Below are 22,587 nucleotides of genomic sequence, written 5' to 3' on the forward strand. Positions count from 1 at the left end.
GAAAGACTCTAGATGCAGGGTGTCACAGTTGGCAACAGTTTAATATTATCTAACAAATTTCCCATAGAGCTTGAAATTTCATTATTTCTCAAGTCCAGAATACAGTCAAATAGGTTTGAATGTACTCAAGATGACACACTTTGAGCTATGTCATGGAAAATGCGTTAGGAAGAAGGATAAATTTTAAACAGCCATAAGTTAAAATCTGAACTTTTAGAGGCTAATAATGATGATGAATTCAATAATAAATACAATACCTAACATTTTTTAGGGCTTACCAACTCTGATACTGTGCTAGATGATTTAAAGAGACTATCCCATGTATTCTTTATTACAACCTATAAGGTAGCTTCAAGCTCCTGAATACTATACCATGTAAACCATAGACATGAAATAGAAAAAGTATATTTTTCCCATGTAGTTATGACTATAATGTCATCAAAAACCCAATGATAATTAAGAATATTATTAAAACATTACCATCTTTAGATAACACAGTTCAAGGGCACTAAATTTTATGCTTTTTAGGAAAGGTTTATGAGATAAATGGCAGAGTATGGATGGTTAAAGCAGTCTACTTCAGTAACCAAATAGTTTATAGACTAAAGCATTAATGATAAAAGACAGCTGGATACTATGACAGCACAAATCTCCTTTGGCTACCACAGGGTATGTAAGTTCTTCAGAAGCACAGCTCAGTATCCCTGGGGGAGACAAACTGGGTATTAACCCCAGTAGGAATGTAGGTTTTATCCCTGAAATGGACAAAGACAGGAGAAGGAAGGCAGACTTACAAATAACAAGTCTGGGACTCTTGTCTTGGCTCTGCCTGGAACCAGCTTTATAACTGTAGATAAAGTCGCTTCCTCTTGCTGGCTTCCTCCGTTAGAAAGTGAGGTTCTAAGGGGGGCGGGTCTATTAGATTCCCTTTAAAATGTTATCATTTAACACACTAAGAATACGATTTTTGCCAGCAACTAAGGAGCTCTATGTATGCATAGCCAGTGGCTCTGAGCAAAGTAAAACGACCAGGTAAGAAGTGATTCCTTCCACATATCAATATGTAAGAACGGTTTGGTAAACTCAGTCAAGCTACCAAAGGGCCTTCACAACCAGACTCTCAAGCTTATTCAGAAAGTCTGCCAGGCAACTAGAGTTTTACAGCTCTAATCTCTGTAGGCAGAAAAATGGGTAATTGAATTAGTTTTCCTTTTCACATGTGGCTAGACCCACATTACTGCTCCCGAACAGGGTATGTGGAATCTAATTTTCTACCTTCAAGCCAAAACAACCACACCTTTTGAATTTTGGAGATATTACTTCCTCCATGTAAAGATTTTTCAAACAAAAAATAAAATATTTTATTCCTTACTTTGCAATCTTGGAAGTCATTTCTTTGGCTACTCAGAAATACAGATATTCATAACTTATTTAGTCACCTATTCATTCAATAAGTAAGTATTAAGCATTTACTATGCACCTAGTACTGGTCATACAGCCATTGTGTGCACATGCATGTGTACACACACACACACATGCACAGAGCTGTGTATCTTTATTCCAAAATCCACTATAAATTCATGGAGGACAGGTCTTAATATAGGGTTAAGCAGATAGAAGATGTTTGGGAAATATCTGTCAAATACTTTCAAATGTGACCTAAAGAAAGGAAAAAATATTTTAAAGTGATATTTTAAAACTTCAAAGAGATGCCATAAAAATGCTGTGTCATAAAACTCCCTTATTATATTCCACATTACTAACAATACAGCTCAATAATACTTTGAATATATGCAATCAGGTATGGGGAAGGAGGATACAAAAAAAGTTTTAATAAAAGTTTCCCATTCTCAATGAGTTTACAGTATCATTTGATGCATACAATAATTTCTCAAAAAATTAAGATACAAGGCTATTAAATAATAAATCCAGCAAAAGGCATAAAATTGTGTGAGGTTCAAAATGAGATCATATCTGTTTGGGGAGAAATTAGGAAGGATGCAATAGCTACCACTTTTGAGCACTCTGAGTACTGTTCTAAGCATTTTACGTGTGTTAATTCATTTAACCTTCACCCAACCCTATGATGTAAGGGCTAATAATTTTACACATGAGGAAGCTGAGGGCTATGTCTTGAAGGATGTGCTTAGGATTTTGACTGAAGAAGGAAACCCCAAGCAAAATCATGCAGGTTGTGACTGTATGTGTCCCAGAAGAAAACTGGCTTGGTTCAGACGTAGGAGCCCAGGCGAGCACCAGGTGACAGCTGGTCAGCTGGTTGGGGCCATGGTGTGAAGGCTTTACCTACAGCCTGCAATTCAAATCTATTAAACTTTGGGGATCAAGGATACTTGAAAGGAGTGATTGATTAGGATTGAACCTGAATAAAATTAATCAAACTAGTGGATTAGAGAAGATGGAAAATGAAGGCAGAGACACTAGTGGGGACCCCACGTGTAATGGTTTGGGCAAGAAGTAGAGTGTGCAAAGGCAAAGGTGATGAAGAGGGGCTGTGGATTCAACAGACACTGTGAAAGTAGGTTGTATGTGATTTTACAACTGAAAACAAACAGGGAACACAGGAAGGGAAGACTTAAACACACCTGGTGCTTTCAAATCTAGCTAAAAGGGATTATATCGGTTATTAAGAACCAGTAAGTAAAACCTTACCAGATGAACCTTCAGGAAGCAACTGTAAAAATTCACCCACACACACACACACATTACCCATTAGTATGCAGTGTTAGAAAAAACTTATGATGGCAAAAATCTGAAATATTTAACTCATTTCATACTAGTTAATAACATGAAACAAAAGGTGTACAAAACAATCTTACCCCTTTGCTGTATTCACTATCTGAATAACTGCTAAGTTCCTCAGTATTCATAATTTCCAAATCAGATTCCCCAGGTGCAATTGGCACTGTCACTGTGAGGCTGGGATTATGAATAAATGATTGATAATCACTTTCTTCCATCACGTATTTGTCCATGCTGTTTCCAACACCACTGGTTTTATCTTTTTCTTTGTGGAAATGGTGATCCTTGCTCATTTCAGCAAGAGTGCGGTTAGAGATGTAGTTTTCCTTCTTACAATTTAGATCTTCTGTTCTTCTTATTTCCTTGGAAATCTTGGGCTTTTTGGAAAATGCTTTTAGAATAAATTCACGTACGGTTTGTTTCACATAATTTATTCCCTTCTTAATTCTGGCCACTGCAATCTGGAGGTTGTTTGCATCAGTGTCTTCTTCAATTGCTGTAAGATTGTCTGAACTAAATGAGCTCAATAATAAAGCGAGAAATAGGTTAAGGACCTGTATCAGGGTGGGGATAGGGTGTGGAGAAAAAGGGAGATGGGAAATAAAAAAGAAAATAAGTGCAGGTTTCTGAAATACAGGCCAAAATCCAAACCAGCAATGAAGGGCCCTGTACTTCTTCATGCATAGATAAGAACATGTGATAGGTGTAGAGGAGAAGCTAGAGCCCTCATCAATCTCCATGTCTGAGCTTCTGTGAACTCTGGGGAGCAAAGGTCAGCCCTACCCTTAAAGGGCTAGCATGAGGAGCAAGGAGAATGCTCCCTCACCATTATCACGATGTCATTCCTAAGTTCATTTCTACAGTAGGAACCCTTTGTCCAAACTCCCTTTTATGGGCCTAAAAGGCCCTCCTAACATTTACCTTTAATTAATATTTGTTACCTGTGAGAAACAAGTAGAACAAGAAAATTGTGACTAGTATCTACAGTGCTGAAGGTAACTTAAGTCAAGATCTGTGTGCATTTTTCCTAGGAGATAAATGTCACTTATTGCAACAAATGGAACATATAATACTTGCAGAGCTCCTGTAATAAAATATCTTGTCCAAGAATTGTGCCAACTTGCAACTTAATGAAGCTTTTAAAGCAAAGAAAAAAACCTGCCCACTGAACCCAATTTGAATGAGATAATGGCATGACTGCATGGCTTTGTTGCCAGTAATTTTGGTCCTGGAAGAGATTATAAAAGAGGACAGGACAACTCCTACCCCTGAAGCAAAATCCTGTTTGTGTGAAAAACCATTTCTGTTTTTCCTCCTGGAGGTGAGGGTCCAGGTGAACTGGACATTGTTAAAAAAAAAAAAAAATTCTCCCAGGAGGAAATATGTAAATCATATTTTTAAATGCTTTATATAAAACAAAAAGATAATTGAAATACCCTTTCATAAGTCTCTTCATGGCCAAAAACATCTACCTCATATTTAAATAATCAAAATTAGATCAAACTGAGGAAAAGGGACCCACCCCTGATTTTGGTCACACCTAAAACAATTTCTCAGAAATGTAAGTAGAAAATCACAAGTTAAAAATGTCTATGATAACACATGTGGTTTAAGAGAAGACTCTGAGAGGGAGGGGAAAGAGAAAATCACAGAAAACAATTTGATGAATCATTAAGAAATTCTGGAATTGTTTATTTCCATTTTGGCCTTTATTGTCAGTGAAAAAATATATTTCACTATGAAATATATATTTGTTGATGTGTATGTTTTAATAGGAATGTTGATGAGAAGCCAAGCGCTCAGTTTACCCTTCAGTCTCCCTAATCAAAGCAAATGTTAACAGATTTCTGTTTTTGCTTCAAGCTTGTAATTAAATTTAGTTTTTCCAACTTTACTGAGATGTAATTGTCATATACCATTGTGTAAGTTTAAAGTGTACAACATGTTGGTTTAATACGCTTATATGTTGCAAAATGATTACCACCATAGCGTTAGGGAACACCTCCATCATATCTCATAATTAGCATTATTTTTATGTGGTGAGAAGATTTAAGTCTACTCTCTTAGCAACTTTCAAGTTGGCATGACAGCTACAAGGGCAAAAAAAATTTAGCAACTTCTTTTCAAGCCAGTGGGAAGTGAAGTTACTAACCTTTTGGGCTGTTACCATAGACAATCTCTTGGCATCCTTGAGGAGTCTGATGCCACGCTGACCAACTAAACCAAACCAACGTGGTGGCTTTGAAATTTTCTCCTGCCTCTAAGCATGAAAATTTCTACCAATAGGTAGGTATCAGAAAGAAGGGAACAAACAGAGAAGGTGTACAAGCCAAGAAAACACTAATGGAGAAGTAGACACTTGTAAAAGATGCTATAGAGCAGTGGTGGGCAAACTTTTTCTGTAAAAGAGCATCTAATAAGTTATTTAGGCTTTGCAGGACAAAGAATCTCTACAGAGACTACTCAGACCTGCCCACGTAGAGTAAAACAGCCAAAGACAACATGTAAATGAATGAGTATGTCCATGGTCCAATAAATTTTGCTATGGGAACTAAAATTTGAATTTCATATAATTTCCATGTGCTAAGAAATATTTTTCTTTAGATTTTTTTAACTATTAAAAAATGGTAAACACCATTTCAGCATTGCAGGGCCATACGAAAATAGGCAGTGTGTCGGATCTGGCCCGTGGACCATATAGTTTGCTGATACTTGTTATAGATGCTAGTCTTAAATACGACTGTAGCGCGGCAGGACTAGCCCTCTCATTTGCTTTGTTCCATCATAAATTCATCTTTGCTGTTGTTAATTCAATCATATTCTATGTACTAGTATAGCTTCATATTTGAATCAACATTTAAGAGACATAAAAACCACAGATTTAATTCGTAAGACATCACTATCAAAGTGAAAGACTAAAATAGAAAACTTTCCATTAAAATAGATATTGTGAAAAATATAAATATGGGTTATCTGGCACAGAAATTAAGACAACATTTCATTTTCTTTTCTGTTCTTCACTGAATTAAAATGGTCAATATTCTATTACAATTAATAATTTTAGATCTAATTAATCCTATAATTATAAAAATAACCGATCATATCATCATATAACAATTTTCTATGGAGAATTTTAAATGCATGAACATCAGGTTACATACCACTAGGTTTCCAATGACCATGACCATCATGTAAACAATAAGGCACATGGCTTGGCCGGCGACCTCCATGCAGTCCCACATGGTCTCTATCCACTCTCCACACAGCACCCGGAACACAATCAGGAAGGAGTGGAAGAAGTCATTCATGTGCCAGCGCGGGAGTGTGCAGTCTTCACTGATCTTGCAGACACATTCTTTGTAGCTCTTACCAAAGAGCTGCATGCCGACCACGGCAAAAATGAAGACGATGATGGCCAACACCAAGGTGAGGTTCCCCAGAGCCCCCACCGAATTGCCAATGATCTTGATCAGCATGTTCAGGGTGGGCCAGGATTTTGCCAGCTTGAAAACTCGGAGCTAAAGGAAAGCACAAAGCTTAATATTAATTTTTATGAAAAGGTTCTCAACGTTTCCAATCGTGAATTTTGTTTCAAAATTTAGTTCTAAATTATTGTCGTTATTACTTAGCTAAATTGATTATTTCCGTTTTTCATTTTCATCTATTCTCAATATTCCTGTTATTTTGTTATACTTGCCACCATACAATTACCACACATATTTTGAAGGAACTGTAATTTTAGTTCAGGATGGCTATAGAAGCCTCTTATTGTGGCTTATCCTTAATTGTATTTTCTGATACTTTCATAATTTTTTTTCATGCTGACATAGGAAGAAAGCCCAACACATTAGAGGAAAAAGCATTAAAATGTCTTTGCTTTTTAATCTTTTTTTTTTGGCCATACAGCGCAGCATGTGGGATCTTAGTTCCTCCCACCAGGGATCGAACCCATGCCCCCTGCATTGGAAGCGTGGAGTCTTCACCGCTGGACCATCTGGGAAGTCCCACCTTTTAACATTTTTGATATCAGACAACAGTTTTGAGGGGATAATCTTTAATTATTAAATCCACAAAGTAATGAACATTTTATAATGGTTAAAATTCTAAAAACCATAAGCTTCTTATTGTGACATAAATTATTGCTCTGCCATTATACTAGCATATACACTTGCATGTCTTCAAGATCCTAAAATTAAAATATTAATGTGATTTTGAGCTCTTTAAGTACACTTGTTACTGAATGAACTTTATTTTACTAGAAATTGAGATTTAATCTTATCTTTTGAATCAAATCTCCAAAAGTTTAAAAAAATAATAATGGGAAACCAAAGAAACACCCCTTTATATACAGAATATAATGGCAAAGTTGGTCTATATTTACCAGTCTGAATGATCGTAGAACTGACAATCCTTCCACATCTGCTAGAAAAAGCTCCACTAAGCTTAAAGTCACAATAAGACTGTCAAAAATATTCCATCCTACTTGGAAATACTCATATGGATCCATGGCAATTAGTTTTAAAACCATTTCAGCTGCAAAGATGCCAGTAAAGACCTATGTGAGAAATATAATATTTTTCTAGTATTATCAGAAGGTATGGAATCAACCTAACAATAAGAATGACTATTTGTTTACCATTTACTGTGTTTCAGACAATGTGCCAGATACTTTATAAACATACATTGATATTATTTCATTTAATCCTACAAATCACATATCACTATTCCTTTAACTCTAATACAAGCATTGAAGGGTTAAGAAACTCTAACCCTGCCATCAGGTCTCATCACCTTTAGATAGCATTTTAGAAGAGCATACTAAAATTTCAGATAAATAAAACCTTTGAAAAATAATATAGCACTCTTTGCAAAACATTTATGTGGGTCAACAAGTTATTCTGGAAGAAAATAAAAGGAAACACTGATTCTGAAATTTTGAGACAGTCTTGTTTTCTGGTCTGACTACTCAGAGTAATAAGGAACAAGTTGACTCACTCTAAAGATTTATCAGTAGAAGAGGAAAAAAGTATTTAATTGATAGAGCGGCAGCTAAAGTAAAACTTCCAAAGCTGTGACACAAAAGTGCATCACAGAACATCATTAATTCATGACATGGCATCGAAGGACTCACTTAAAAAGGCAACGGTGAAAGACTTATGAATCATTCAGGTACAATTTGATTCAAAGAAACTGACCAAAGAAGGTTCAAAGGGAAATGGTTAGCTCTATAACTGTGTGAGTCATTTTTAAAACAATGCAGCGTTAAGACTAGCAGGGAGCACCCAGACGTGGGACTGTAGTCATAGACAAGAAATATGGTGAATCTTCTTTTGGATTCACAGGGATACAGTCAGCTCAGTGAGAAGGTACTGGTTTTCATGATCTGGACCTCTATGAACAATTAGAAACTAGATGGCCCTGCCTTTTTCCAGTGAGGAATAGAAAGAAGAATGCTAACTCAGAGCACATGAGTTTTCAACATCCCGCCTGGGAATATCTGTGAGAAATTTTGGAGAGAAGATCAACTCAGAAACACTCTTTGACTTCAAAGATCAATTCTTTTGGGACGATGGCAAAAGTAAAATCATCTTATAAAGACATTCGCAAAGACATCTAGAGTTATTCATGATTTATGAAGAGTCATAAGTTGGGACCTTTTGGCTGTGAAATACTACTTCTGCCTGGTTCATGCAGATTGCTGGAAACTAGCACTTTCTATTTGCCGTAAGGCATTAATTACTTTGATTATGATCAACACTGCACATTAAAGAGATCACTCTGGCATCAACTTTCCTACTAGAATCCTGTATCTTCCTGAAGCCTACAGATCCCTTCTAGTCCACCCTGATATCATCTGTGTCCAGCTTAATCTTCTTGGTTTCTAAATATTCTTGTTCTTAAAGCTTGTTTCTGTGATTCATTAAAAGCATGATGATTACATAAAAAAGATAACTAATAAGGACCAACTGTATAGCACAGGGAACTCTACTCAATACTCTGTAATGAACTATATGGGAAAAGAATCAAAAAAAGAGTGGATATCTGTATAACTGATTCATTTTCATGTACAGCAGAAACTAACACAACACTGTAAATCAACTATACTCTAATATAAATATAAAACAAATTAAAAAAAAAAGCATGGAGATGATGACAAGAGGTGTGATTTGTCGAGTACTTACTACACGCCAGGCTAATAAGTAGAAAGTGTGTATTCCTCTCAATAATGTGATAAATAAAATATTATCATATTAAAATAAATAATTATTATTTTATAAAGTATTATTACATAAATGAGAAAATTAAAGATTATAGATATTAAAACATTTTCCCAAGGTCATATAACCAGTAAGAGGCAAAACCAGGATTCAAACTCAGGACTTTGAGCATCCAGAGGCCTGGATACTTTACCTATATGTCAAAACAAAGTATTCATAGTTTTTCTTATAGCATGTAGGGTATGTACTCACAAGGAAGCTGCAATGTAATTATAAAATGGGTAAGAAAGTATCAAAGTTTCAGAGTGCTGCTACTAAGAGACATTCCAGCAGAAAAACAAAACACACCCTCAACTCCCGAGATGTGACCCGTTATGGAAACAGTATTGCTATTTATAGGCCTCAATACTACTGCAAAATTCTCTAAAAGCAGTATCTCTCACCAGAAACTTGCCTCTGTACAATGATTCATAGTGTGAATTCTGGAGATGCATAATTACCTAGCTATGTATCCATCTGACTTCGAAAAAAGAAATGACAGTCACGGCAACCAACGAGAGCAGCTCTGGTTACATCACACACAGTAAAAGACTCACCAGGTTTCCCACAGTGAGCACGTTTTTGAATTCCTCTGTCATTGGGTGATGCTCCAGAGCCATGAACAGTGTGTTTAAAACTATGCAAATGGTAATAGCGAGATCTACAAAAGGATCCATTACAATAAAATAGATAAGTTTTTTGAATTTAATCCAATATGGAGAGCAATTCCAGATCAAGAAGGTGTGCGCAAATCTGTACCACCAAGGTGGACATTTTTGTCTGGACTCCTCAAGTTCTGGGAGAATAAAACAACAGAGAACACCAAGTCAATCATTTGCATATTGTATATTTTTTTTATTTCTAACCAGATACAAATCAGCGGGACACTTTAACATTGAAACAAGTCTTCTGTTTAGACTTTGCAAATTTAACAGTGCTGTTTCTGTGAAAGCACAGCATATTACATAAAAATCTTATATCACGCGCTTATTTACTAGATCAACCAAAAGAGAAAGGCAGTGAAATTAATGAGAGCAGATATGGATAACTGTGAGAGAAACACACACTTAACATATAACCGTAAACAAGAGATGTGATGTTTTCTTAATGGAGGTACGTATATTTTTAAGATATATGTATGTATACCAGTATACAAACTTTCCCTGGTGTCCTTAACCCATTACAACAATAACACATTTCTACTCTATCCAGGAAAAGCTCTTGCTAGTTCACAGGTGAAAACAATCCCAGAACCAAGAGACTGGAATAATTTATAGAGTGACTCATGCAATAGGTACTACATACCATTATCCCATTTCGTTCTCATCATACATTTAGGAGGTGGGTGAAAACTTTGCCTGGGCCCATCATGGGTATGTGGGGGAATGAGGTAGTAGCCCATGGACAAGGTAAGACCTCGGGCACATTGTCAGGGGAGAGGGTGGCAGCCAACACATTTTTCAAATTGCCATCCTCTGACGACCACTACCAGTCACATCATGCTCTTTGAACTGATTTCTCTAATGCCTTTGCATCACAATCTTAACAGATGTCATGTCACATGTTACCGTTTTACAATTTTATAGAATGTGCTCAGAGGCAGCAATTTATAGACATCTAGAAGTTTGCATTATTTTCTCGCAATTTAGAAAGATGATCAATTCCAAGAGACTAGGTAATGTTTCTAAGAATATATAGCGAGAGAACCACGCAGCCCTGGGTTAACCTTCTTTTCTTCATTTAGTACCATGAAGCTATCTATCTTTGAAAGGTCTTATCACCTAAAGCCTGTCTTTAATCACCAATAACTTTATCTACTTTTTTCAGCACATGAAGAGAATTTCTTTACTATCCATTGGTTAGCCTTACCATTGTTTATAACCATTTTATATTCTTTGAATTCTTCCTAAGAACTTGCTGTATCCATTTAAGGCTGACCAGGACATACCCGAATTTCGTAAAAATCTGTATGGTAAAGAGAACATGATTCCGTACCTTCCACAGTGTTTGTTAATATGCTTGCCCTACTCATTGCCCTTTGTCTGAGGTTGGGATCATTCAACACATCCTCAGAAAGGAGGTAAGAACTGGAACGTCTTTTCTTGTGTATCTGATTGGTTGTACCCTGAAAAAAAAGAGATGATTAGGTACAGTTTTAAGAATGGAATTCTAGCAAATTGTAGGTAGAAAATAAAATCTTCCCAACTCGAAGATGGGTGATGACTTAGAGGGCTGGGATAGGCAGGGTGGGAAGGAGTCACGGGAGGGAGGGGATATGGGGATATATGTATAAATACAGCTGATTCACTTTGTTGTACAGCAAAAACTGGCACAACAGCATAAAGCAATTAAATTCCAATAAAGAGCTTAAAAAAAACTTCCTCACGTAGTTGTAGCAAATAATTAAAAGTAGAGTCTAGATTGTTTATTTGAATTGTGGCTCTGCTACTTACAGGCTGTGTATCATAGGAGAGTTACTTAACCTCTCTGTCTCAATTTCCTCGCTGGTAAAATGGGGGTAATCATAGTACTTGCCTCACAATCTTGCTATGGGTATTAAATGAACTAATACTTAGGAAATAAAAAATAAAATGACCTGCTTTCATTGTTATAATCACTATCATTATCCATCTTTCTAGGTTTCTAATTTACTCAGATAGTGTAACCATGTAAGAGTCCTACGCATAAACAGCTAAACAAGTGTAGTGTCGTGTGTGTAAAGGGGTAGAACCTCGATGTTCTCTGATAAATTTCTGCATTATTCCTTGTTGAGATACAGCAGTAACAGAGGCAACTAGAATGACTTTCTTACTGCCAAGGAAGATCTCACGAATTGCTCTGAGGCTATGAGGATAAATGACTTAGTTGGAAAAAGACAATTAAGACTGATGGAAACTGTAGCAAAATGGAGAATGTAAGCTCCATCTAAAAGAGGCAACCATCCTCCAGCTCTAGAGGATTGCTGCAATGCAGGAACATGAGCTCAGTCTTACCAGGTATACCCATTTTTATGTAAAGATGTCTTATTTCTGAATCTTAGCAACTAATTCAAAGTTAAAACACTATGCCAGTTCAGTGCAGGCCAACAACACACACACACACGTGCTCGCACACATATATACACATACAAACAACTATACAAGTTTACATTTATCATCTATATATCTAGTTGTGTGTGCTGTGTATGTATGTGTACACACACACACCATTCTACATATCTATAGATATATGGATCTAGAGTTGTAAAGTTGTACGGTTGTTTAGATACAGTTATATATGCGTATATATTAAAACAGACAAACAGGCATAAATATGTGTATGTGTGTATGTATGTATGCATGTGTGTGTGTGTGCAAAGACACACACACACACACACACCCCTCTGCAGGTGGTTTTTTATAGAAATCTCTCCCCAACCATGTTTTCTCTGATATGCTCTCTAATTTACTGACTTTCCGGAAGCAGAGATTTCTTTCTACCCAAGTCAAACAATCAACCGTGTTGATTAAATACTTTTTTCTCCATGTAGACATGTTTCAGGTGCCAAGGTTATATTATTTCTCATGCAATTTTTTCATTTAAACTGTACGTTATTCCACATTATTATGTTTTGCATTTCTATTGAATCTTAACGTATCCACTAATTACTCAAGTTGTGTAGTTTCAGGATTTAGAATGCTACTCATTTTCCTGTGGGTAAAAATAAAGTATAAAGTGAAACATTTCACTTAAAAATAGGAAATAATCTCCAAATCTGATCTATATTATATAATCTTTTATAGGTAATACACATCGTTGAAAAGCAAAACATAATAAAGATCTGATTCTATGGAAATGTAACATGCTCGTCTGATAAGGAAAAATACCTTGACAGAGGGCTGAAGCTGTGTCATGCAAGCACAGAGGTCACACATGACCTAAAAGCACATGCATTCATTCAAACCAAATGAAAATACATGTGTGGCCATGGCTTTGATGGAACTTTATTCTCATTTGAAATACTACACTGTCTGCAACTATGAATTTATGAATAAGTAGCACAAGTTCAGAGCTTGTTACGTTAGTGAAAGCCTTGCTGATACTGAATAATGCAGTATAACATAGCGAATGGCCTTCACAGGTAACCTAGAAACTCCATAAACCAGAAGATCTCACTTTCAAGCCTAATCACACTCTTTTCTCAAACTGCTCAATGACTCCTAAACTCTTGAAATTGTTGTTTTGGAAAGGTGTTTTGTTTTTGTCTTTATATGTAGATGTTTGCATTTATGTATGTGTTTTGGATATTATGTTTTTATTCATAGATTCCAGATAAAAACGTTGTGTCATTTTTTAATGAAAACAGTAAGTTTCATTTATGTATGGGAAAAAGCACAGTTACTCTAAATTATTTCCAGGAAGCCTACCACACATTGGAGAGAAAGTATGGTGGTTAAATGCACAAGCTGTGAAACAGAGGGCCTCTGTTTGAACTTTAGGACTACCATTTATTAGCTGAGCGACCTTGCACAAGTTGCTTTATTTCCTTGTGCCTCAGTTTCCCCATTTATAAAACAGGGATAATCATATATCACCTCACAGGGCTGTTGTAAATATTAATGTGTCTGCTATTGTTATTACTATTACTAATTATTAACAACTCAAAGAAGATCCCTTGCAGTAAGGTATGTGTTAAGTAGTGACTTGAAAAAAACAGCAGTAGGTAACAAATAATCCAAATTTCCTTAGAGACATGGGACCTATTATCAACTAATAAGATCTGCATTATCAATGCATTCTGTGCTGATATATACACCTTCTATAAATTGTTTTCTAAGGGGATGATTCACAATCAAGTATAATATCAATAGAGAAGTACCCTTTTTCAAAAGTCGGGGGTTTCAAATATTTTGGAATTAGATAGCTACAACAATAGTATGTGGAATACGTTAACCAGTTAAAGGTGTGTTTCTAACATGAAAAGTATTGCAAGATGCAGAGCCATCCACAGGACCAGAGAGAAGGCCCCTCCAGCAGGGAGACTGAGGGATGCAAGGACAAGGGCCGAGCCATGCCTGAGCTATTTAAAACATCCTTACGCTGTCGTCAGAAGTCGCCTTATCTATTATCACCTCTGGCAGAAGCTGTCCGTTGGGGAGCATGAGGGCGGAGGGTCCATCCACCAAGGAGACCACACCATTGCAGTCGACGGCGCTGTGCATTTTCCCGTTCACCGGCAGCACCGCGAGGGACCTACTCGCTTGGCTGATGTTACTGCCGCGCCGCTCGCGAGGTCGGCGGGGCACGAACAGCGAGCCCCTCCTGCTCTCGTTGTCTCCGAAGATGCTATGCTCGTCGTCGGCAAATTCAGTCTCGGATCCCATATCTTTCCCTCGACCTTTGAAACTAAAAAGACTTGTTCTGCTGCTCCGCCTTGCAGAAAACAAGGAGCCACGAATGCTGAGTGGTGACTGCAGAAAAAAATAAAAGAGGACAGGTATCTGCTGAAGCATCCAAAAACAGAAGTGCATTTCCTTTAACTTCCACGGAGACCACTGGCCTGAGGGCAGGTGGCTCGGTACTGGTTTAAAAGAAACATATTTAAAAACAAAGAAATTCAGCAAAGAAGCCAAATTCTTCCAAACAAGGAATGAAAAGACTGGAAAAATCCATCCTTTCAGGACCAGGTACATTATTTGTTGCTGTACTGCTCTCTACAGTTCTGGCCTAGAGTGATGCTCCATTCATTCTGTACCATTCATGTTCCTATAAAGAACGTATCACTTTAAAAAAGAATTTGGTGTAGATACCTGTTATTGAGCTCTTCATATATCAACCCCTACATTCCATAAGCACCGAAACTTTCTTGAGGCCAAAGGCCACGCTGTATGTACCTTTGTCCTCCACTGCTTGCAAGTCTACCCTGCATATTGAGGTCTCTGTTAAGGTGTGTTAAGAAAGACCTTTTAAAACTTGTGAGTTTACAAAGTCATAAAATATTAGAACTTGGAAAAGAAGCTGCCCAGTACCAAAGAGGGGGAAAAAGTCACATTTATGTGACTCATGTCCAAGATAAACCGTGTGTATAAACCAAACTGCATATTCTTTGGAAGTATCTAATTGAATAAACATTACCATGTAAAAGACAAGGTGGTAGAGGCTGTGAGTAATGGAAAACGCATATGACAAGGTCTTTACCTTAAAACTAGCTTGGACTGCTCTTGTCACATTTCGTTTCACTGATATCACATGTATTCAAGTTCTCTCTCCCCAACTAGATTATGAAATCTCTGAAGGCAGGGACTTACATTTTTGTATAGATATGGAAGGATCGTGCAGACTTAAGTAGTAGAAGCTAGAAATTTTAAATGATGACATAGATGAGAAGGATAGTAATTCTGACTGGGTAACTGAAGAGCAGATTGGGAAGAGTGGAGCAGACAGAGGAAACTTTGTGGATGGGTGGCACCTGAGCTAATGGGTGAAGAATGGGTGGTCCTATGCCAGGAGGAGAACAAGGAAGAAAATCATCCCACTTAGAGGAAACCATGTGTACCAAGTAAGAAAGGCATGAAAATACAGGGCCTGTAGGTAAACAATCACAGGGGACTGAGGGCACATGAAGGCTGAGAGAGGGGACTGAGGAGGAGCCAGCCCATGGCATTGACAAGATGTGGGTCTTGTTCTGTGGTCAGTGGCAGTTCAACAGAGTTGTTGCTGTTTGTTTGTTTGCTTTGTTTTTTAAGTTGAGAAGAACAACTTTGTTTTAGAAAAATGATTTGAAAGGAGTGTGCAATGGAAAATGGGGAAGTATAAAGGAGAATAGGAATAATGGTTCATTTTGGAGATTTGCAGGCAGGAAGACCAGAAATATGGAGGGGTCAGTGGAAAAAGAGAAAAAAGGAAAGAGAAATTTCACACAAGCAGAGATAACAGGTTGTGGGACTAGATGTTAGTAGCTGGTGCATTTGGGGGTGCAGGCCATCAGGCTTGGGTGACTGATATTCTGGTGATCCCTACAGCAGTGATTTCCTGTAGTAATCTGGTGATTTCCTACAGTGGTGAAGAGAAGAAAGAAAACGAATCTAAGGGGAGTATTTAACCAATGAGGCATTACAAAATACAGACTGACTAAAAATAATAAAACATAACTTACAGTGTAAATAATCTCTTCATTTCTACAATGGTTCTCAGGAAGATTTGTTTTGGATATTTATACTGGAGAAGATATGACAAATTCCAAAACTATAAACTCCTTCAAAATGGTCAAACTTAAATGGAAAATTATGTGCCTCTGTGTTCTTTCCATACATGCCCAGCCATCAGTAGGTTTTTGACCTAAAAACACCCTATGGAGGTCACTCCCTGCTCTCCTGAGGTCCCTTCCCTGAGAACCCTTTGCGTGATGATGCCACCTCTGGCGATACGCATGTGGCAGTACCTGGTTGGGGGTGGACAATCTCTTTTCACGGGCATGCCTGTGACCTTCAACGCCAAGGTGGAAGCTCTTCCTCCTGATGCTCTCCTCGGATTCTGATTTGGACAATTTCTCGTCATCTCCCTTCTCTTCCCCACTGGAGAGTTTCTTTTGATTCTTTTTCTTTCTTCTGTTTCTTCGTTCTTTAGCACTTTTAGAACTCAGTTTGGATGTTTCAGAAGAACTCTCGGAGAGGCCCATTATTCGGCTTCTCCCAATGCTGGTATACTCGGCTGCTGCCATTGCTATTGCCTGTTGGACCAAGAGGTCACACACATCGTGAGTCATTTCCAGTGTCTGGGAAAGCCTAACACGCGGCACCTCTTTACCATGAATTTAATTACACTGTGCATATAATCATGTCCCTTGTACGGGAAGTAATGTTGTTTCCTTTGCATTATGACCAGAGAGCTTACAAAATATATGTTTATAGTTTCTCCTTCATTGTAATAAAGTCATATTGTGCTTTGGAATTAAACTATTACATACTATTACTATATTTATAGTAAAGCGATTTTAAATACTACATGTAAAAGTTTTAATTTTAGGTAATTCTGGGACATTAAAACTCACATAAACCACCTGATAATTTGTTTGTATACCTTGTTCAGGTAATTAACTCAATATTATCAATAGAGTCACTTCTATAGTTTAATGAAGAATGAATTATTTGAAAATAAAGTGAATTATTGCAGAATAATATCTGAAGAAAATAAAAGAGACTTTCAGGGATTCCCTAGGAAATTCCTGGGACAGCCTAGTGCTACCCCTTTTATAAAATTAAGTTTTTATTATTAAAATAAAACAACCCTTATAAAAATTTGGAAAACAAAGATATTGTGAATAAAAAACAAAAAAATCATAACCCTATATCCCAGAAATAAATGGCATTAACATTTCTTCCCGTCTTTATATATATAATTTTTAAATGGTTTGTACCTTATACTCTATTTTATATTCTGCAACTTAATATATTGTTATATTAACACCTTTTCCGGTCATAATATTCTCAAAACACAGCATTTTATGGACGAATAATACTCCAAGACACAAAAATATCCTAATCCTCTTAACCATTTTCTAATTTTTAGAAATTTAAATGCTTTCTGATTTGTAATACGAATACTGCACTGAACACCTCTCTGCTTCAGAGTTTCTCTGCATTAAAGATTACTACCAGCCCCGCAACAGGTTAAATTCCTTGAAGAGATTTACTAGGTCAAACGATCAAACCCATGTAGAATATCTGAAATTTTGATTCTCTTAGTACAAACCTCCTCAAACTTTTCTACTGAAGTACAACCCTTTGGAGGGAGAAGCAAAGAGAAATCCTCAAGAATTTGTGACTCGACCTCAAGTGGCCACAATCATAAGTATGATTTTCTTAACATTTCACATGTTATCTTAAAATCCTTGCAACATTAACCAAAACTGATGCATGTTTTGCTTTCTACCCCATAGAGTATCTGTTGACTTTAACATCAAAATAATTTCCCCCAAACATCTGTGTACAAGTGTTACTCTGGGGAAATACATCATATATGTTTTGGGACTTTGCATAATGCCAGACACACTGAAGAATTGTGAGTAACAGGTTTAGGAGGAAGAGCTTAGAATATCCTCCACGCTGAAGTGAGCTGATACTGGGGGAATGGGGAATGGGGCAGATGTCAGTTCTAAATCAATCCAGAATCGCTCCCTTTGACCACACCAGAATGAAAATTCAGTTTATATAAAAGAACAGGAAGGAAAATCTCCCCGGGGAAGGCCGAACACAGACCACAGGCTTCTGTTGTTCCCCGTTGCATTTCTACTTCTGGGAAGAATTTTAAACCAAATAACGATACCTCAGCTTCCTCTTGCTCTCTTTTAAGCCGATCTAGCATCTGCTGAAATTCTAACTCTTTCTGCCTAGCTTCTTCGATGTTTGCCTGGTTCTGTTCTTCATAGGCCATGGCAACCACAGCCAGGATCAAGTTTATTAGATAAAAGGATCCCAGGAAAATTACCACAACAAAGAAGATCATGTAGGTTTTCCCAGCAGCACGCAGTGTCTAGGGAAAAATGGAAATCATTATTTTAATAACACAGAGGGTTTTTTTTGGTAAATCATTTCAACTTGAATGGTATATTAGGCATGGTAAATCAGACAGCTCTGTATACTCTCATATTATCAAAAAATATAAAGGAATAAAATTGTATCTTCATGGAAAACAATTAGTATTAAAATACACGCTTTTTCAGTAAAAAAAGATATAGCAATTAAGCCTGTATCAAAATTAAGTATGATCCTTGACTATTATTAAGCATAATAATAATCCTTAATTTTTTTCTTCCCTTGTCTGAAAATTACTCAAAAACTAGCTGCTTTACTCATTTGCAAATTATAGGACTAGACAATTTCTATAGTATCATTAACTAATAAAATTATATCTTTAAGTATTAATGATTATGTTAACACAAGGTAGATAGCCTTATTATATGAACTTATGTATTCATCTTTTATGTATTTTTAACTAACATTTACTAAAAAGTTTTAAATGTAATACATAGTAAAAAATTCAAACGGTACAAATAGATATTAAATGAAAAATAAGTCTCTTTATCTTATCTCTGATGTCTAGTAACTCAATTCCCTTTCTATCAGTTACTGTTGTTACTGAGTCTTCTTTTGGACAAATTTTTAGTAGTAGAATTCTCAGGTCAACAGGTATTGATATATTCATTTTAATTTTTATAGAAATTCCCATGTTACCCTTTCCAGTGGTTCCCAGAAACGTGGGAGAGAGTCTGCCTCCCCACCTCTTAGACAGAATGTTTCTTTTGATCGACTTTTTGATCTTGGTCATTCTGACAGGTGCAAAACTATGTTACTCTAGTTTTAATTTGCAGTAAAGGTATCTTCTGCATACTTAAGAAGTCATTTGTATTTTTTTTTCCTGTGAAGTAAATTTTTATATAATTTCTATATTCATTTATAATATTCTCTGAAATAAAATGCACATAAAACAGGCCAAAAGAATTTGTGGCAATTTGAGAAAAGTGATTCATTATTTTTTATATTACAGAATAATCAATTCTGGTCTCCTTGCTCTTGGGGTTGGGTGCTGATAACTTACAGGTGAAAAGACAGAGCCTACAGTCCCAAGAGGAGAACATGTAAGTTAGAGGAGATGGCCACGTTAATGAAGAATTCCGTACAAGAGATGGATGCTATAAACTGAAGAACAGTCAAAGGGCATGGAGGTGGAGAGGATGCCACCTGTTGGGGATGCTGTGACTGTTGCCCTAGGCACTCACCTGTTGGCAGAGGTTTTCCCAGTAATCCTGAGTCATTAGCTGAAACAAGGCTAAGGCCCAACTGAACTGAGTTGGGAGAGAAAAGCTTAGAACCTTGCATTGTCTTCCATTCTTGTGTTAGTTTGCTCAGGCTGCCATAACAAAATGCTACAAGTTGGGTAACTTAAACAACAGAAATTTATTTTCTCACAGTCCTGGAGGATTGAAGTCCAAGATCGAAGTCTTGGAAGGTTTGGTTTCTCCTGAGGCCTCTCCCCTTGCCTTGCAGAGGGCCACCTTCTCACTAAGTCCTCACCAGGTATTTTCTGTCTCTGTGTATGCATCTCTGGTGTCTCTCTCACTCATGTCCTAATGTTTTCTTCTTATAAGGACATCAGATGGGTTTAGGACCCACCCTAATGGCCTCATTTTACCTTAGTTACCTCTTTAAAGGCCCTAATTCTAAATATAGTCATTCAAAGGAACTGGGAGCTAGGACTTCAACATATGAATCTGGGGGAGATACTATTCAGTCCAGAACAACGACACATGGGAGTTCACAAAATAAGGCATGGTGAGCACAGGAGAGCCTGGTGTTTAGGGCACTGCAAGCAGGGAGGCATGGGTGGAAAGCACAGTGTGTGTAGGGGTGCTATGGGAGAACACTACAGTGTATTTTTTGCTGTTTACCTAGGACCTCATTGGGTGTTATATTCAGAAAGAGGGAAAAAGATATAGTGATCAAAAAGCCCAGAAAAGATAAGAAAATAATTTATGATTTAAGAACTATCCATTCTAATAGTGCTGGAAATAGAACATGTCTACTTTCAGTGTTAAGACAGTAGAGTTTTTTCCAATCTATATTAAATAAAACATCTCATATATAAAGCTGGTACGGAACATGCCTCAGATTTGTGTGCAAGGAACGCTATGAATGTTGCCCTTGGCACTCACCTGTTGGGGATGCTATGACTGTTGCCCTTGGTGCTCTCCGGTTGGGGATGATATGACTGTTGCCCTTGGCGCTCACCTGTTGGGGATGCTATGACTGTTGCCCTTGGCGCTCTCCGGTTGGGGATGCTATGACTGTTGCCCTTGGCGCTCACCTGTTGGGGATGCTATGACTGTTGCCCTTGGCGCTCACCTGTTGCGGATGCTATGACTGTTGCCCTTGGCGCTCACCTGTTGGGGATGCTATGACTGCTGCCCTTGGCGCTCACCTGTTGGGGATGCTATGACTGCTGCCCTTGGCGCTCACCTGTTGCGGATGCTATGACTGTTGCCCTTGGTGCTCACCTGTTGGTAGAGGTTTTCCCAGTAATCCTGAGTCATTAGCCGAAACAAGGCTAAGAAGGCCCAACTGAAAGTATCGAAGCTCGTGTAGCCATAATCAGGGTTCCTGCCAATCTTCATACAGCTGTACCCTTCTGGACACTGACTACATACAAAAAAAAAGACATCACAAGTCAGAGTACTTTCAGAATGCAACCTAAAGAGTACTTCAGAGAAGTTGGAAAGTCAAGGTTTCCTTGCTAAGGGGACAATATTGAGTAATGATTAAGAACACATTATTTGAAGTCTGGAAGAACTGGGTTTGAATTGCATTCTGACTTTTTACTAGTCATTGACTTTGTCAAACTACTTACATTCTCCAAGGCCCGGATCCTTCTTTCTATGAGGCAAGATAATAATACCTACCTCCAAAGGTTAAGACGGTTATTAAGTTTAAAGGAGACAATGTATGCAAATTACGTAGCCTAGCTCCTGCACACAGAAAGCACTTAATACATGGTAGCTGCTATTAGAATCATCACCATCAATCATCAAAACTTGGAAACTTTCACCAGATGTCATATAATAGTTCCTGTATCCATAAAGATTGATGTATAGGCCTCTAATAAAACTGTTCTCCCCAAACTATTCTTGGGGTGAATTAGACTCAAGAACAGTCAATAGATAGCAATTGTGTAAGTTCATAGAGATTTCCAGTTTAAGACTTGTTTTCTTTTCAAAATCGGTGGACTGGCATGCATGATGCCAGATAAACACAGTGTTCTGGGGTGTCTCTGGGGGCAGCAGCCTTATCTTGTTCATTTTTATGGTCCCAGTGTACACAGAGCCCCTGGGCAAGGGATGTCTGGCCAGGGGTAGTGCAGGAACAAAGGCCCTGCAGCAGAAATAAAGTTGGTGTGTGGGAGAAACAGCAAAATGGGTACTTATATAAATATGACATTCTTAAAATATCTTTACCCAAGTCCATGGGATCCTTTTTGTTTAGAGTGGCCAAAATGTCACTGCATTCTGTCACCTATGAACCATACCTGATGGGAGAATGAGTAGAATTTGGGGACGGAAAGAAAAGCTGATTTTGTCACTCTTCTTTCCAGAAAGGAGAAAGGCTGGAAACTCTCCAATCAACTTTTGGTGGAGTTTTCTGGGGGTAATTTTTTCCTGCTTTCTTAAGATGTATATGACTTGTATCTTGTGTTAATTAAGCACTACCTCAATGTCTTGCTTTCAAATGCACGGTATGCATTAACCATGAATGTTAAAGTCTGGACTCACTGTGGGACAGAATGAGTCAAAAAACGCCATGAAATATATGAAAATAATATAGAATCAAAGGTTCTTATGAGCAAACTGATTGAGTTTGAGTTTCCTTTTTTTCCCCAGCCTTCAGACTAAAATGAAAACAAATATTACATACCCTGAATCGGCGCTGAAACCACAAAGGAGAGCATCTTTGGATCCCTCCAAGTAATAAAAATATTCTGTTTAGGAAGAAATTGAACAATGCAACATTATGCAGTGTAAGCTTTAAGAGTGACGTGGCAG

General features: G+C 37.4%; 1 protein-coding gene across 1 annotated transcript in view; it reads right to left on the bottom strand.

Annotated features, from left to right (window-relative positions):
• The window catches only part of SCN9A (sodium voltage-gated channel alpha subunit 9), a 172,154-nt gene that overhangs the window by 49,719 nt on the left and 99,848 nt on the right, over positions 1–22,587 (bottom strand). The window contains exons 8-17 of the mRNA XM_057745529.1: positions 22,460–22,523; positions 21,049–21,190; positions 18,321–18,527; positions 16,438–16,725; positions 14,096–14,467; positions 11,013–11,142; positions 9,575–9,813; positions 7,142–7,315; positions 5,922–6,278; positions 2,838–3,314 (exon numbers count right to left, since the gene is read on the bottom strand). Of these exons, the coding sequence (XP_057601512.1) occupies positions 2,838–3,314; positions 5,922–6,278; positions 7,142–7,315; positions 9,575–9,813; positions 11,013–11,142; positions 14,096–14,467; positions 16,438–16,725; positions 18,321–18,527; positions 21,049–21,190; positions 22,460–22,523 (2,450 nt within the window). The remainder of the gene's footprint in view (positions 1–2,837; positions 3,315–5,921; positions 6,279–7,141; positions 7,316–9,574; positions 9,814–11,012; positions 11,143–14,095; positions 14,468–16,437; positions 16,726–18,320; positions 18,528–21,048; positions 21,191–22,459; positions 22,524–22,587) is intronic.

This window comes from Hippopotamus amphibius, chromosome 8, assembly GCF_030028045.1.
Source record: "Hippopotamus amphibius kiboko isolate mHipAmp2 chromosome 8, mHipAmp2.hap2, whole genome shotgun sequence".
In the NCBI taxonomy this organism is placed as follows: domain Eukaryota; kingdom Metazoa; phylum Chordata; class Mammalia; order Artiodactyla; family Hippopotamidae; genus Hippopotamus; species Hippopotamus amphibius.